Genomic DNA, 14,272 nt, shown 5'->3' with positions numbered 1-14,272 from the left:
CGGTATAACTCGAAGACGGTGGTCTAAGAGTGAGATCGGTATGATTCGAAGGTTGCAACCTAAGGATGGAAGAGTTGGGAGCAAGTTATGCCTAGGACGTGAGTATAAACATAACAACTGAAGGTAGACCTCGAGAGTGTGATGGTGGTTTAATCTCGGGTTTTGGATGTGTTGACCAGTGGGTCAGGGTTTTATGACTGGAGCGGTCATGAATGTGTGGCTGTTGCGCCAGGATTGTGCGGCTGGTGGTGTTGGAGTCCCGGGAAGGGGAGTTGCAGCTGGTATGAGCCGGGAAAGGCATGTTTGCTAGATACATAAGTTCACGAGAAGCTTTCATGTGAGGATAAATTAATCGTTGCGACCATGTTGGATGAAGTTCATTGGAGATGGACAGGGTTGCTAGATTCAAGGTTTTGGTAAGCTTGTTGGAGGGAATAAGTCAAGTGGTTTGAGTTAGCGGCCTGCAAAGCATTTGATGCGGTGAATCAGAATATGCGAACGTATGGTACTTGTTTGTTTTATTACGCTCGTATTGATGATTTGCTGTGGAGAATTGCTAAGCGGAAAGTTAATTTTGGATTAATCCATCTTGAGGAAGTTTCCCTTAGAGGCAAGTTACTAGAGGTTCTTGGACTGGCAAGAGGGGTTGATTTTCACATGGTGGTGAGTTGATGTCAGCATACTTGATTATTAGTCTAGTAGAGCTGAGGAAGTAAATAGAGGATTCTTTCGTCTTATCACTTCACTGTGGGGGGCGTCGGTGGTGTTCGTCAAGTAGAAGGATGAGGTATGGGTTTATGAGTTTGTGGTGTTGCCGTTTGGGTTGACTAACACGCCAGCAGCGTCTATGAGATTGATGAACAACGTGTTTCAGGATTTTTTCGGACGTATATGTCATCATTTTCATTGAAGACATCCTGGTTTCCTTTAAGAGTCATGAGGAGCATGCAGTGCATTTGAGAGCAGTTCTTAAGAAGTTGCGGGAGCAGAAGTTGTTCGCTAAGTTGAGCAAGTGTAGTTTCTGGCAGCGGTAGATGGGTTTTCTGGGTCATATTGTGTCTACATATGGGGATTCTGTAGATCCGAAGAAGTTTCAGGTTATCAGAGATTGGCCTAGACCACAAAATGCCACAGAGATCAGGAGTTTCCTTGGTTCGGCAGGTTACTACAGGAGGTTTGTGCAGGAGTTTGCGAGTAGAGCACGTCCTATGACTAAGTTGACAGGGAAGGATATTCCTTTTGTTTGGTCACAAGAGTGTGAGGAGGACTTTGCAAGCCTAAAGGAGATGTTGACTACTGCTCCGGTGTTGGCTTTGCCTGAGCAGGGGGAACCCTATGTGGTGTATACAGATGCATCCAGATTTGGTTTGGGGTGTGTGTTGATGCAGCATGGGAAGGTGATTGCCTATGCTTCGCGGCAGTTGCGGAAGCATGAGGACAACTATCCTACTCATGACTTGGAGATGGGTGTTGTAGTTTTTGCCCTGAAGATTTGGAGATCTTATCTTTATGGTGCAAAGGTACATGTATTTACAGATCTTCAAAGCCTGAAGTATATATTCACTCAGCCCGAGCTGAATTTGAGGCAAAGGCGGTGGATGGAGCTGGTGGCGGATTATGATCTGGAGATAGCCTACCATTCTGGTAAGACTAACTTGGTTGCAGATGCCTTGAGTCGGAAGCGGGCGGCTTCGGCTCAGGAACAGGATATGGAGTCTCTGGTAGAGGAGATCAGTGCGTTGAGCTTGTGTGCGGTTTCTCAGGAGCCGTTGGGTTTAGTTGCAGCTGATAGAGTAGATCTGTTGAGCAGAGTGCGGTTGGCACAGGAGAAAGATTTGGGGCTGGTGAATGCCTCAAAGGATGTTGATTCTGAGTATCAGGTTTTGGCTAATGGTACTATTCTGGTGCATGGGCGGATTTGCGTGCCCAAGGATGAAGAGTTGAGGCAGGAGATTCTGAGAGAGGCTCATGCTAGCATGTTCTCTATTCATCCAGAAGCGACTAAGATGTACCGAGATCTCAAGAGGTACTATCACTAGGTCGGGATGAAGAAGGACGTGGCTAGTTGGGTTGCGAGGTGCGATGTGTGTCAGCTAGTGAAGGCTGAGCATCAGGTACCAGGTGGTTTGCTGAATAGTCTTCCCATTCCAGAGTGGAAGTGGGATATGATTACAATGGACTTTGTGGTTGGGTTGCCAGTGTCCAGGACGTTTGATACTATTTGGGTTATTGTGGACCGGTTGACTAAGTCAGCACATTTTCTGGCCATTAAGAAGACTGATGGAGCAGCGGTCTTGGCTAAGAAGTATGTGAAGGAGATAGTCAGGTTACATGGGGTGCCAGCGAGCATTGTGTATGATATGGATTTGNGACTGTGATGGTATTGAGGAGCAGACTTGGGAGCCTGAGGCGAGGATGAAGACAAGGTTTAAGAAGTGGTATGAGAAACAAGCCGCGACTTGAGCTTGTCTAGCCTGGTCCCATCTGTAATCCGTGGCTGGAGCGGGAATGAAGTATTCCAGCCCATCTCTTTTGTANAGCTTGGTAGAGTTTGCTTATAACAACAGTTACCAGGCGAGTATTGGCATGTCTCCTTATGAGGCTTTGTATAGGAGGCNGCTCGGGGTACAAAATTTTCTGTGAGGCGGGGTTTTGGAGGAAAGTTTCCTGAATTAGGAGTTTCCAAAAGTGGAAAGTATTAAAAATTGAAAGTTTTATGTGAGTTAAAATTTGTCCATTTTAGTGGAAGAAGTCGTGGAGGGGCTTGTGTGGCCTTATTGGTGGACTTTTTAGTCATTGTGTGGCCTTAGTGGCAGTCTTTTGAGACATTGTGTGGCCTTTGTGGCGGGCTGTTTAGCCAGATGTGTGGCCTTTGTGGCGGGCTGTTTAGCNTGGCCTTTGTGGCGGGCTGTTTAGCTAGATGTGTGGCCTTTGTGGCGGGCTGTTTAGTCAGAGTGCCTATTTAGGCGGTCCTTCGGGACAGATGGTCATTGTGACGGTCCTATTTAGGATATTTGTTTAGCCTTGGTGGCGGTCCTGTTTAGGACATTTGTTTGGCCTTTGGGGCGGCCCTTGTGCAGTGAGATGATCCATGTGTGGTCATGAGGTATCCCAGCGAGGGGATATGTGGTTGGTAGGACATTGAGATGTCTTACGTGAGCCACGGGAAGTAAACCTGAATAGGGATAGGACTCAGACGTGTTCAGAATTGTTTGCTCGCGACTGTTGGGGGGACTTTGGTTCTCCTAGTACTGCCATATTCGGAGACTTTGTGACTTGGGAGTATGGTTGGTATATCGACTTCGGATGACGATCCGGAGGCGCACTGTAGGGTGATGATCCGAGAGACGAGTATTGGATTTTTCCTTATACAGTATGGCATGCGGGTTTAGGTCCGATGAGGAGCCAACATTATGGCATGCAGACTTAGGTCTGATGAGGAGCCAATAAAAACTCAAGGTCTAGGTCTCTGAGTAAAGGAAAGTCCAAAAGTCGAGAGCAAATAATGCCTGGAGCGTGAGTCTATCGCCTAGAGGTGACCTTTTGTAGATCAGTCGGAAGAGTGCGGGCTGTGGAGACGGTAGCACGGGAGTCCTTGGCTGAGTATTGTTTGAGATTCGAGGACGAATCTAAACTGGTGGGGGAGATTTGTAACATCCGCGAACCGAAATCTCGGTTTAGGATTGCATTGGTCGATGCATTATGTGCATCGGTCGATGCAAGGTTGTTTTCTGCGGACGAGTTTAAGTTAAACGCTGCGTTTTGGGTTAGGGAGAACCCTTAAGTCGTGTTTTTGTCTCATTCAACGAGTTCAGCCGTTTTGAGAGAAAAGAAGGGAGAAAAAGTGTTCTTGAGCGTTCTTGGTGATGTATGGTATTTGGAGGCGTTTCCTATAGAGATCTGTAGCTGGGGTCGTTGTAGGAGCTTCCTAGGAGCGTGTTCTTGATTGTTTAAGGTTTATAAACTTCTTGGCAAAGGTAAGTGCATGACCATGGCAAAGGTAAGTGCAAAGGTAAGTGCATGACCAGATCAGAAGATCTAAGCTGGATATTCTTTGATCTGTTTGTTTATGTGTTGTTAGGCTTGTTAGAATGTTGTATGAGCGTTAGGAAGCTTTCTTGTGGCTTGGGATCGATTCTTGTGTTTGCAGGAATAAAGATCCGGCGAGAAGCTTCGAGGAAAAACGATGCTCGGCATGTGCGTCGGTCGATGCAGTGCAAGGACGGCACAGCTTGACCTAGGAGCATCGGTCGATGCCATGTGGAGGCGTCGGTCAATGCAACTAGGGTTTTTCCGCGTATTGTCGAGCATGCGTCGATCGATGCAAGTGGAAGCATTGGTCGATCTAAGTGAACCTTGTGTCGACCGATGCATACCTTGTGTTGGTCGATGCTTGTCCCTGTTGGTGTCGGTCGATGCAAGCCTTGTGTCGGTCGATGCAGAGCCTGGTTTGTTTGTTGGTTGTTGCTTGATGGTTAGAGTATCTCTATTGCTTCTGTGTATAGCCCAGTATATGGGAGGATTGCCTTACTGAGTGTTTATAAAATACTCATGCATTGCAATTTGTGTTTGTGATGCAGGTAAAGGCAAAGTGTGATCGTGGAATCAAGGCAATGAAGAGGAGGATGTTCTAGTGGTTCGCTTGGTTGTTTGGCTTCTGTTAGGTTGCTAGAGTTGAGTCCTAGAATGTTGTTTAGGATTGCTGGTTCTCTGATTTATGCTGTTTGGATCTTTAGTTTATGATTTGGAATTAATGTTGGTCATTGGATTATTATTGGATTATTGTTTGGATATTGGTATCTGTTATTTCCGCTGTTGGTTGTGCGTGTGGTTAGGTGGCTAGTGGGTATGGGACCACTAGTTGTAGTTTATTATTATTATTATTATTATTATTATTATTTATTATTTAAAAAAAAAAAAACGGGTCGGGTCGTTTCAGTTTGCAGGTCAATTGGTGGCAACTTGTCCTGTGGGAAGGTTGTTAAAGGGTGGGAACCAGGTTCGAGGAACGCCTGGCGCACCAATAACCTACTGGTGGATTGGGATATCAACAGTGATGGGTTATGATCAATGTCCTGCAGGGCCAGCTTGGGATCCGTTGGGCAGGCTAGCGGGGGGTTAGCAGCGTCCACGGACAGTCTGTTGGGACAGTTAGCGGGGGGCTAGTGGGGTCCGCGGGACGGGTTGTCATATTCCTAAACCGACTTAGAATAAGAGAAGGTGGCCAATGGGCCTTATGGATTTAGACATATGAATGGGCCGGTTATGGAGATCCACTCCAAGTGATTTACAACAGATATAACTTTTCATTCACCAATTATATTTGAGCCCCATATGCATTAATCATATTTTCAGTACTGATCTTAGTTCGTAGTTTAAAGGTGTAAAACAAAATTTCAAGTGAGGTTAACTCCATTAATAAGATAGGAAGAATCAAACTCTTACTTAGTTTCAAATAGAAGAGAATTAAAGCTTGATGTATATTAATTATAATTTTTTTGGTATATTTTTAAGTAATCCATAACCAATCACCTTGTAAACCGTAATCATTATGACAAAAGCAATTACGAGAGAACTAATCACTTAAATATATAAAATCCGTTTTTTCTCTCGTCTTAGGCGATTCCTCCAAAGCCACCTCTTCCGCCAATACCATTTCATAATCTGATCACGGGGCGTAGTTGGCTTCTCTGGTGTCGATCGACCCATGTTTTCCTGTTTTTTTTTAGTTTTCAAGTTTCTGCTTTTTGTATAGATCAATAACATGGGCAAAGTGATTCTCATGACTATCTGAATCTTATTATTGATTTAATATTTCATCGTCTTTCTCTCTTGTCGAGAGTGCATTTTTCCGATCAAAATTTGGCAATGGTGTCGGAACAGTGTCGATGTCTTTCAGCTATGGATAAATCCAGGCGACTTCTTTTGTTAAAATTCTAATTCATTTGGTCTCCAAAACCATCAAAACCATTGAAACATGCTTTTTATGGTGGTATGATGCAAAGTCAAACAAACATAAGCAATGATGATCAGATGGTATGCAAGAGGTTTCAATTCTCTTATGTTGTTGCAGTATAAGAGATGTCAATCCATAAAAGGTGATTATACAAGCACTTATGATTGTAAACTACTTAGAACAGTGATTCAAGTTAAGCCAAGTATGATTATGAGTTTGATTACTAACAGCCTAATGACAATTATGAAATGCAGAATGTAAACTACTTAGAACAGAAATTAAATGCAAGATAAACAAAGGTAAACAATGCTGAAATTAGACTAAACAGTGGCAATAACTAGATAAATGCAGTGAAACAAAACTAGAGAACAAAGCAGAAATGAATGCAATGAAACAGGAATGAAACAGAATGTAAAACAAACAACCTGGATGATGCTCGATCAAGCACTCGACCGTGTGTGTGGTCGAGTGGCTATGTCGAGTGGTGAAATACGAAGAACATAAGCAATTTTAACAACTTAAACAGATTGAAAAGCAATGAAACAAGACAATATGCAATAACAGACAATCAATAAACAAAGTAGGCTCCTAGAGATGGATTTATGGACTGGTCTTCAAGCTATGGCTATCTAAACTGATCAACAAACCTCAATCAACATGAGCTATCTCTAGACAATGACCTTAAAGACTTACTAATTCACTCTCATGACAGAAATAATCAAGTTTAATAACATCCTAACCCAACTCTCATTGGTGAAACCATACTAAACAAGCTTTAAAGATCCGGATCATTATTTGTCAAAAACCACCCTAGACAACTAATCTCTTAGGCTAGGCACAATAATCTCCAGTATTAGCTTTATCTAACAACCTAGACATTGGTATGATGAAAGGAAGCTTAAGATTTGTTCTTAACCTCTGAGTCTAAGAATAGCTTAGAGGACACCTAATCTGGCAGAGATCTATGAATAAACAAGCTTGATTAATCTAAACAACAATAACCCTAAACTAGCCTAATCCATCTCTAGAACCCTAGCTCACTACTTAGATGAACAGATCATGGTGATGAAATACTCAAACCCAGAAAATGATGAACCTAACATGATGAGAAAGATAAAAGAAAATCTTTAATTTAATACAAAATATCAAACCCAGATTCTCAACACAGAGAAAGTTATGAAGGTTACAAACTAAGAAAATTCTGGAAAAAGCAAGAACAAAACTGGCTAATGATGCAGAAAAATAAATAAAACCCAAAAGGGATAAAATCTAGGTTTGAGGTGGCACTAGATATTATTCTCTGCCTATTCTGAATTGTGGGCGGTCATAGAGTACAAAGAGTATTTATAGGATAAGAGGGAAGCCCTAGATTAGCTAACAGACAAAACACTTAGGCGGCTGGGTGTGCTCGACCATATGCTCGATCGAGTGCATGGTCGAGTGCCTTCTTCTTCTATTTCTCCACTGGTCAAGTCCATCTTCTCACATGGTCGAGTGTGGTGGTCGAGTGGCCTCTGAACCTTGGTTTTCTTCTGTTTAAACCTTTGTCTGCTTCAATGGTTGCACTCTATGCCTCTTCAGCTCACTTACATGCTTCTTGGGGTCCAAATCACTTGTTTATGCATGAAACAATGCAAATGAAATGCAAATCCTACTCTAATGCACAAATATAGCTTAAACTACAAAATAATGACAAAACTAGCTAGTAAATCATGCAAAAATATAAATAACCTATGGTGAAATACGGTGAAATATATGCATATCAACTATGAACCTCTAAATCGATCAAGGATTGTCAAATCCAGATTTGGGATCTAGGTGATCAAATTACAAAATCGAAGATGGTGGAATACGACTATGGACTAGTCATATATACGGAAGTCGTCTAATGCCTATATCGAAGATTGACATCTCGGTTCCATGTTCAAAGAGATTAAAAACTCTCTACATCGGTGATATTATTCTCTTCCCTTTCTTGCTTATTTCTTTTTGTATTAGGAAGACGTGGTTGAAAATCAAAACTAGATATCTTAATCTTGAATTTGATGATGTGATTACACTTCCCCAATCCGACCAAATTGTTGCTCCCATTAAATATTATATTTTTTGTGATGGAATTATGGCCGCACCAACTTGGCTCCTGTTGCATTGAGATGTCGAGTTATTATGTGGTTCTGGTTAAATATTAGAGACAATATTTGATTAGTATTGAGAAAATTTGGTGAATGAGAAATGCATTGGTGATTATTAGATGGGAACCTATTACCAAGAGAGGATCGGGTACTTGGCATGATACGATATAAATATATGTGATCTTGTTGAAGAAAATTACAAAGACGTCGAAATATTTCGAAAGACCGTTTTACGGAAGTTTTGGTGTCACTATGTCTAATATGAAGTTGGAAAATAATGGATGTTTTGATCGGTTAGCGAATAAGGCTATTTTACGAAAAACATCGTCAAACTCTCTTCTATTGTATTTTTTTAGTGTACGGCGCATATATTTGCATATGTAATAACTGTGGCACAATAATTCTGTATATGTCTCTGTAATAACTCTTTCATTTTAATGAAATTTGTTTTTGCCCAAAAAAAACCATAATCATTATGACTAATGCTAATACAAAAAAACAAAAGAAATTATCAAATATCAATAAAGCAAAACAGATTATCTAGGTCAATACTATGATTTTTATTTATCCGTAAAAATGTAACCAGAAAATTTATTAGATAAACAATAATTGTTGATTATAAATAGATAAACACAAAAGGGAAGCGTCCTCCTTATGTAACTAGGGTTTTAATGGAGAGTCTCACCCAGTGGAGATGGTCTTATTATGTAACTAGGGTTTTTACTTGGCTATCACTATTGACACATAAGAAGGAGATGAGCGATTCCAAGAAAATGACATGCAAATACGATTCAAACCAGCCGATCCTTATCCTGGACCTGATTAGATCGATCTTGGAGCGCTTGAGCTTTGTTGATTTTCATCGAGCCAGATGCATTTCTTCAGGATGGTACTCGGCTTCGAAGTCATATATGCATCAGTGTAATAAACCCAACAACTCCATGGATCATCCACTTTCCAAGCGAACATGTGGAAAGCAACAACGATTCATGTAAGTTGTACGATCCTCACGAAAAGAAAACTTACATAGTAAGAGATCTCGGGTTTGATTTGTCTAGGAGTCGTTGTTTGGCCAGTTCTGGTAGTTGGTTCCTTATGCTAGACCATATATTTGAGTTTCATCTTTTGAATCTGTTTACTCGTGTGAGGATCCCTCTTCCGTCTCTAGAACCAACCGATGTCAGCGATATTGGAATATGCAATGCGGTTTTGTGGGTAGATGAAGAAAGCAAAGATTACTTGGTTGTTTGGAATATTGGTAGCCTTTTTGCATATCACAAGAAAGGAGATCATGACAACAATAGCTGGAAAGCATTTCAACCTTTAAAGAATCGAGGCTGCATCGATATGGTGTTTAAAGAAGGCAAGCTTTACCTTCTTAGTGTTACTCGAAGGATAACTGTTTTCGATTTCTCCGGTAATGATTTTCCAGTGGAATGTGCAACTTTTCGATTTATGCGGTATGATGATTATCCCCTCCTTGGAAAGTGTCATTACAAGCTCGCTGTGACTTTGTCTGGAGAAGTTTTGAGTATTGTTGATCAGGTGAAACGATATCCTACGACGACCGTCTACAAGATGGATCCCAAATGGTCAAAATGGCAAATGATCAAGTCTCTAAAGAGAGAAACATTGATTTTAGATCTTGGATTGACGGTTGAGAGGAAAGTTATGAAAAATTGCATCTATTTTAGTAACGATCAATTTCGTAGATACAAAGAGATTAGTCTATGCTATGATTATTACAATAACGGTATTCGCATCTACCATATGCGAAGCGGTATTGTGGTCCAAGTGTTTGAACATCTTATTGCTTCCTCGACAATACTTTTCTAGGATGCTCGTTGGTTTTTGCCTACTTTTGTTGTAAAAGGGTTGCTTTAAGACTATCAAGTTTTGTAGAGGGCATTTCTCTTCCGCTCATGTCACGGGTTCAGTTCAAAAATGACAACAGCCTTTCGTATACAAATGGCTCAGAAGTATGGTTGGAGATGGTGCTTATCTTCCTATTTCTCATAGTTTCTTTTATATGTTGTCGAACAAGAGTGTTGCTAGTAGGAATAATAAGTGTACTATTTCATTATCTAACGTTTTCTCAACGTTCCATGTTTAAATTATGGATTATATCATTTACAATTATGGATTATACATGTTTGTTCGAGATGTGTTTAGTATCATCAACATATCATGAAGTTGATTTAGAGCATTTTCAAGGCAATTAGGCAAATATAAATTAATGTCAATAAGATGAAGAAAGAGTACTATAAATTAATAATCCTGAGTTCAAGGTTCTTGATCAAGACAAGAGTAAAAACAATGATGCAAGAGAGTTGAAGGGTACACTCATATTTTGATCTACATTCACTTGACGAAGTAAGGAAGGTCAAGAACGTAAAGAAGGAAGTAAGCCCAAGTCACCCCAGAGATCCCTCCAAAGAAGAACCCTCCTGTGAACTTAGCCCATCCCTCAGCCGTTTGAAGCTGGTCAGGCTGCTTCTTCCGCCCGGTCAAAGTCAAACTCGGTGCGATCGACGGCTCTCCTTCCTTGAAAGAAGAGATTCCGTAGATGGTGAGGCACATGCTGAGGATGATGACAAGCCCAGCCGCGGCTAAAGAGCCGGCCTGACCAGCGTAAACAGTGTTCCTTAATGGACCAGCCTTGACGAATGGACCCACTAAGAAGAAACCATGGGCTAGACCCACTTCGACACCACGGAGGAGCGGGTTGACAGCAGTGCGGTAGCCAGGGAGGTTGGAAAGGTACCACGCGATCAAGGGACTAGATGTCACGGGAGTTTCCAAGCTTCCGATGAATGGATCACCATTGATTGGTTGAACCACTTGGAACGTAGGCTGCCAATTTGCATATTAATTTTTAGACCACTATACATAAATCACAATTGCATATGTTATTCTTTTAACTCCCATAGAATCATCAAAGACTTTTATAGATTATACAAAACATAAACTAGAATATGGCCAATCTACGAAACTAGTGGTACTATTGTATGTCACATGAGTTAATTCACACTTTGTGTCCGATGATTAATAAAAATATACCTTGTCGGATTTAACAGCTCGGACGGTGAAGGAAGAGACTCTTTTGGTTGGAGAAACACCGAAGGGAGCGCCGGAGATGCCCTTGGGAACGGCGAGGCGCTTCGCTAGAGAAGTGGAGGAGAAGCTGCTCCTTAGCTGGCTGGCCATTGGAGATGCACTCGCTGCCATTGGTTTTGTCTTAGTTGTGTTCTTCTTCTTATGAAAATAAAATAAAAAAAAAGGGAATGGGAGAGTATGTGATGAAGAAATAAGCAATCTACGAAACTTGAGATTGCATTTGCTGATGTGGCAGGACAGAGGATCTGGTTCTTGTGGCTCTTAAGCCTCTATGTGTTTGATGTATCTGATTCTCATTGGATGTTATCTTATCCACTTTTTCTTTTTAATTTAATTACTTTTTAATATATTTGTGAAAAATATGTCTTTAATTAATATAAATTAATATAACTCTTAAGAGTATTATATTGTATAAGATGATTTTAACATTTGTTTTTAAATAACCTTACTTAAAACTAAATAATATATCAAAAAAAACTTTTTTGGTACTGAAATATTAAGGCGATCGGAGATTTAACCGCTTATAATTTAGTTACCAATAAAAAATGAATGACTCAAAAAAAAATTAATCCCTCAAATAAATAAATAAAATAGTTTGAAATTCATCCCAAATAGTATCTCAGCGGGACACTAAATATTAAACCCGTTAAAAAGCGGACCTTGCGGGCATAGCACAAACGGATTGCGGGTTTTAGCGGATTATACCCGTGGATTGGCGGGTTGGCTCGCGGTCTTCAAATATTAAATAAAAATATATATTTAATATAGATATATAACTATTTTTATATAATTTTAAATATATATCTTTTAAAAGTATGTGGTGACACAAATAATTTAATGTAAAAAATTAAAACATCTATACAAGATTAATATAAACATTGATTTTATTAAAAATTGTTTTTTTAAATTATTATTTATTATTTTTATTTTATTTTAATATATTTTTTATTTATTTTATTTTATTTTTAACATATTATTTAGGCATGCGGGCCAGCCCGCTAACCCGCTGAGCTTAGCAGAGCGAGATTGGATATAACTTTATGTTCGCGGGCTTAGTGGATCGGCCTATTGCGGTCCAAAAAATAGAAATTGCCCGCTGCAGATAGTCCAAATGAATGTGGGCCGGCCCATTTGATACCTCTAAGGTGGACTGTAGAAACTCTTCTTAAAATGTAAAAACTCAATCTATAAATCTAGTAAACAATTAGGTATTGGAGCAAAGAACAAAATAAAAATATAAGTAAACCCAACATTCACTAAAACTTAAAAGAGCCTGAACGACGTCATCTAATCCTCCGTTTATTTCAGGCTTTTGTCTTATAATGGGCCTATAAAAAAGGCCTATAAGGGTTTTTGGAACTAAAAACAATACATAGAAGAAAGCAAATTAGGGTTTTGGATTTTCTAAAGCGCAGTCTTAGCCGGAGGAAGAAGGATCTCAGAGAAGAGAAGCTCCGTTCACCGTCGCCGCCATGGGTCGTATGCACAGTAGAGGGTTCGTTTCTTCTTCCTATCTGATTGGGAATTTTAGTTTGAATTACAACTAAGTTCTCTAATAACTCCGTATCTGTTTTTGTGCTCTGTAGTAAGGGTATCTCAGCATCTGCTTTGCCGTATAAGCGTCCACCACCGGCTTGGGTCAAGATAACATCTCAAGATGTAAGCAAGATTCTTATTTAGATTTAGATTTAGATTTTGATTTGTTTGGCACCGAGCATAGGCCTTAATCATAGTTTAGGTGACGAGTTGAGAATCATTTTCATTTAGTATGTGAGAACAAAGTATTGTAATCTTGGAGAAGCTCTTTTATCAATCATAGGGGAAGGTTCCTTTTGGAGATTTCATGTGTTTGCTTGTCTCTCTCCTTGTGATGTTACTTGATATGGTTTTGGGAGTAACATGTTTAGTCTAATTGATCATGATGTTTGTGTTGATGTATTGATTTAATCTGTTGGTCCTGCTCTCTCAGTTACATGATGCGGCTTTAAGAGTAATGTATTTGATGTTTGTGTTGATGGAACCATATAGGTTGATGAGTCCATTTGTAAGTTTGCAAAGAAAGGTTTGACACCATCTCAGATCGGTGTCATTCTTCGTGACTCTCACGGAATCCCACAAGTGAAAAGTGTTACCGGAAGCAAGATTCTTAGAATCCTCAAAGCTCATGGTAACCTTTTTTTTTGTTATCCTGTTTAGAGTCTTCTTTAGTGTCTTTTTGCTATAGACTAAAACATTCAAGCAAACTAAAAGAGTTATTGTAACTTTGATTTAAGGTCTTGCTCCCGAGATCCCTGAGGATCTTTATCACCTTATCAAGAAAGCAGTTGCTATCCGCAAGCATCTTGAGAGGAACAGGAAAGATAAGGATTCTAAGTTTAGACTGATTCTTGTAGAGAGCAGAATCCACCGTCTCGCTCGTTATTACAAGAAGACCAAGAAGCTCCCTCCCGTCTGGAAGTAGTAAGTACTTGCAAAGAGTTTTCTTAAAGATCTCGATGGTTGATCATATTACTTTTGAATATTGATCCTACTTCTTGTTCTTGCCTTTGCAGCGAGTCTACTACCGCAAGCACACTTGTGGCTTAAGAAGCGCAATACCATAGCATTTGTTTAGTTCCTTGAAGAACAACCATTTTCATATGGATCTTTATTTCCAACTTTGTTCAAGTTACTTACAATGAGATTTTGATTTGGAATTCTTATTTTTTTGTACGCAGAAAACAAACTTCATTAATTAAAAGCTTCTCACACATTTTAGTGTTTAATAGCAGCATGGATTGTGAAAGATAAATTTCTTTTATCATATGTAAAGAAATGAATTTGCTTTTGTTGAATCCACGTGAGACACGTTGTGGAGACGTTGCTTTAATTTTGTGTGGTCAAATAATACTCAAAATCATTTTACTATTTAAAAAAAAAATAAAAAATTATAATAAATAAAAGTCCTATTTGATAATATATTTATAGTTTAACAGCATAATTATATTTTTGGTCAAAAAAATATATCTCAACAAAAAAAAAACCATTAAGAACCCTAAAAAAAGGTCATTAAAACGCAACATACCAA

At 39.7% G+C, this 14,272-nt stretch overlaps 2 protein-coding genes and 1 pseudogene across 2 annotated transcripts; 2 read left to right on the top strand and 1 right to left on the bottom strand.

Moving 5' to 3' along the window:
* LOC104723885 lies at nucleotides 8,819-10,133 on the top strand (annotated as a pseudogene).
* On the bottom strand, nucleotides 10,328-11,462 carry LOC104723884 (photosystem I reaction center subunit XI, chloroplastic). Its single transcript, XM_010442324.2, has 2 exons — nucleotides 11,149-11,462; nucleotides 10,328-10,941 (listed from the first exon to the last, which is right to left on the bottom strand). Exons 1-2 carry the CDS (start codon nucleotides 11,314-11,316, stop codon nucleotides 10,450-10,452), a joined length of 660 nt encoding a protein of 219 aa, XP_010440626.1. The 5' UTR covers nucleotides 11,317-11,462; the 3' UTR covers nucleotides 10,328-10,449.
* LOC104723883 (40S ribosomal protein S13-2-like) lies at nucleotides 12,572-13,975 on the top strand. Its single transcript, XM_010442323.2, has 5 exons — nucleotides 12,572-12,700; nucleotides 12,792-12,864; nucleotides 13,234-13,372; nucleotides 13,479-13,665; nucleotides 13,758-13,975. Exons 1-5 carry the CDS (start codon nucleotides 12,678-12,680, stop codon nucleotides 13,789-13,791), a joined length of 456 nt encoding a protein of 151 aa, XP_010440625.1. The 5' UTR covers nucleotides 12,572-12,677; the 3' UTR covers nucleotides 13,792-13,975.

The sequence above is a fragment of the Camelina sativa genome, chromosome 11 (assembly GCF_000633955.1).
Source record: "Camelina sativa cultivar DH55 chromosome 11, Cs, whole genome shotgun sequence".
Classification (NCBI taxonomy): domain Eukaryota; kingdom Viridiplantae; phylum Streptophyta; class Magnoliopsida; order Brassicales; family Brassicaceae; genus Camelina; species Camelina sativa.
The sequence above is the reverse complement of the archived record's forward strand: the minus strand, read 5'-3'. Positions and strand labels throughout refer to the sequence as shown.

Excerpts from the sequence above, each read along its gene's own strand:
- LOC104723883 (XM_010442323.2), top strand. The coding sequence starts at position 12,678 with ATGGGTCGTATGCACAGTAGAGG. Across the intron at positions 13,373-13,478 it reads TAGAATCCTCAAAGCTCATG|GTCTTGCTCCCGAGATCCCT; the intron begins GTAACCTTTTTT and ends CTTTGATTTAAG. Across the intron at positions 13,666-13,757 it reads CTCCCTCCCGTCTGGAAGTA|CGAGTCTACTACCGCAAGCA; the intron begins GTAAGTACTTGC and ends TTGCCTTTGCAG.
- LOC104723884 (XM_010442324.2), bottom strand. The coding sequence starts at position 11,316 with ATGGCAGCGAGTGCATCTCCAATGGCCAGCCAGCTAAGGAGCAGCTTC. Across the intron at positions 10,942-11,148 it reads GAGCTGTTAAATCCGACAAG|CCTACGTTCCAAGTGGTTCA; the intron begins GTATATTTTTAT and ends GCAAATTGGCAG.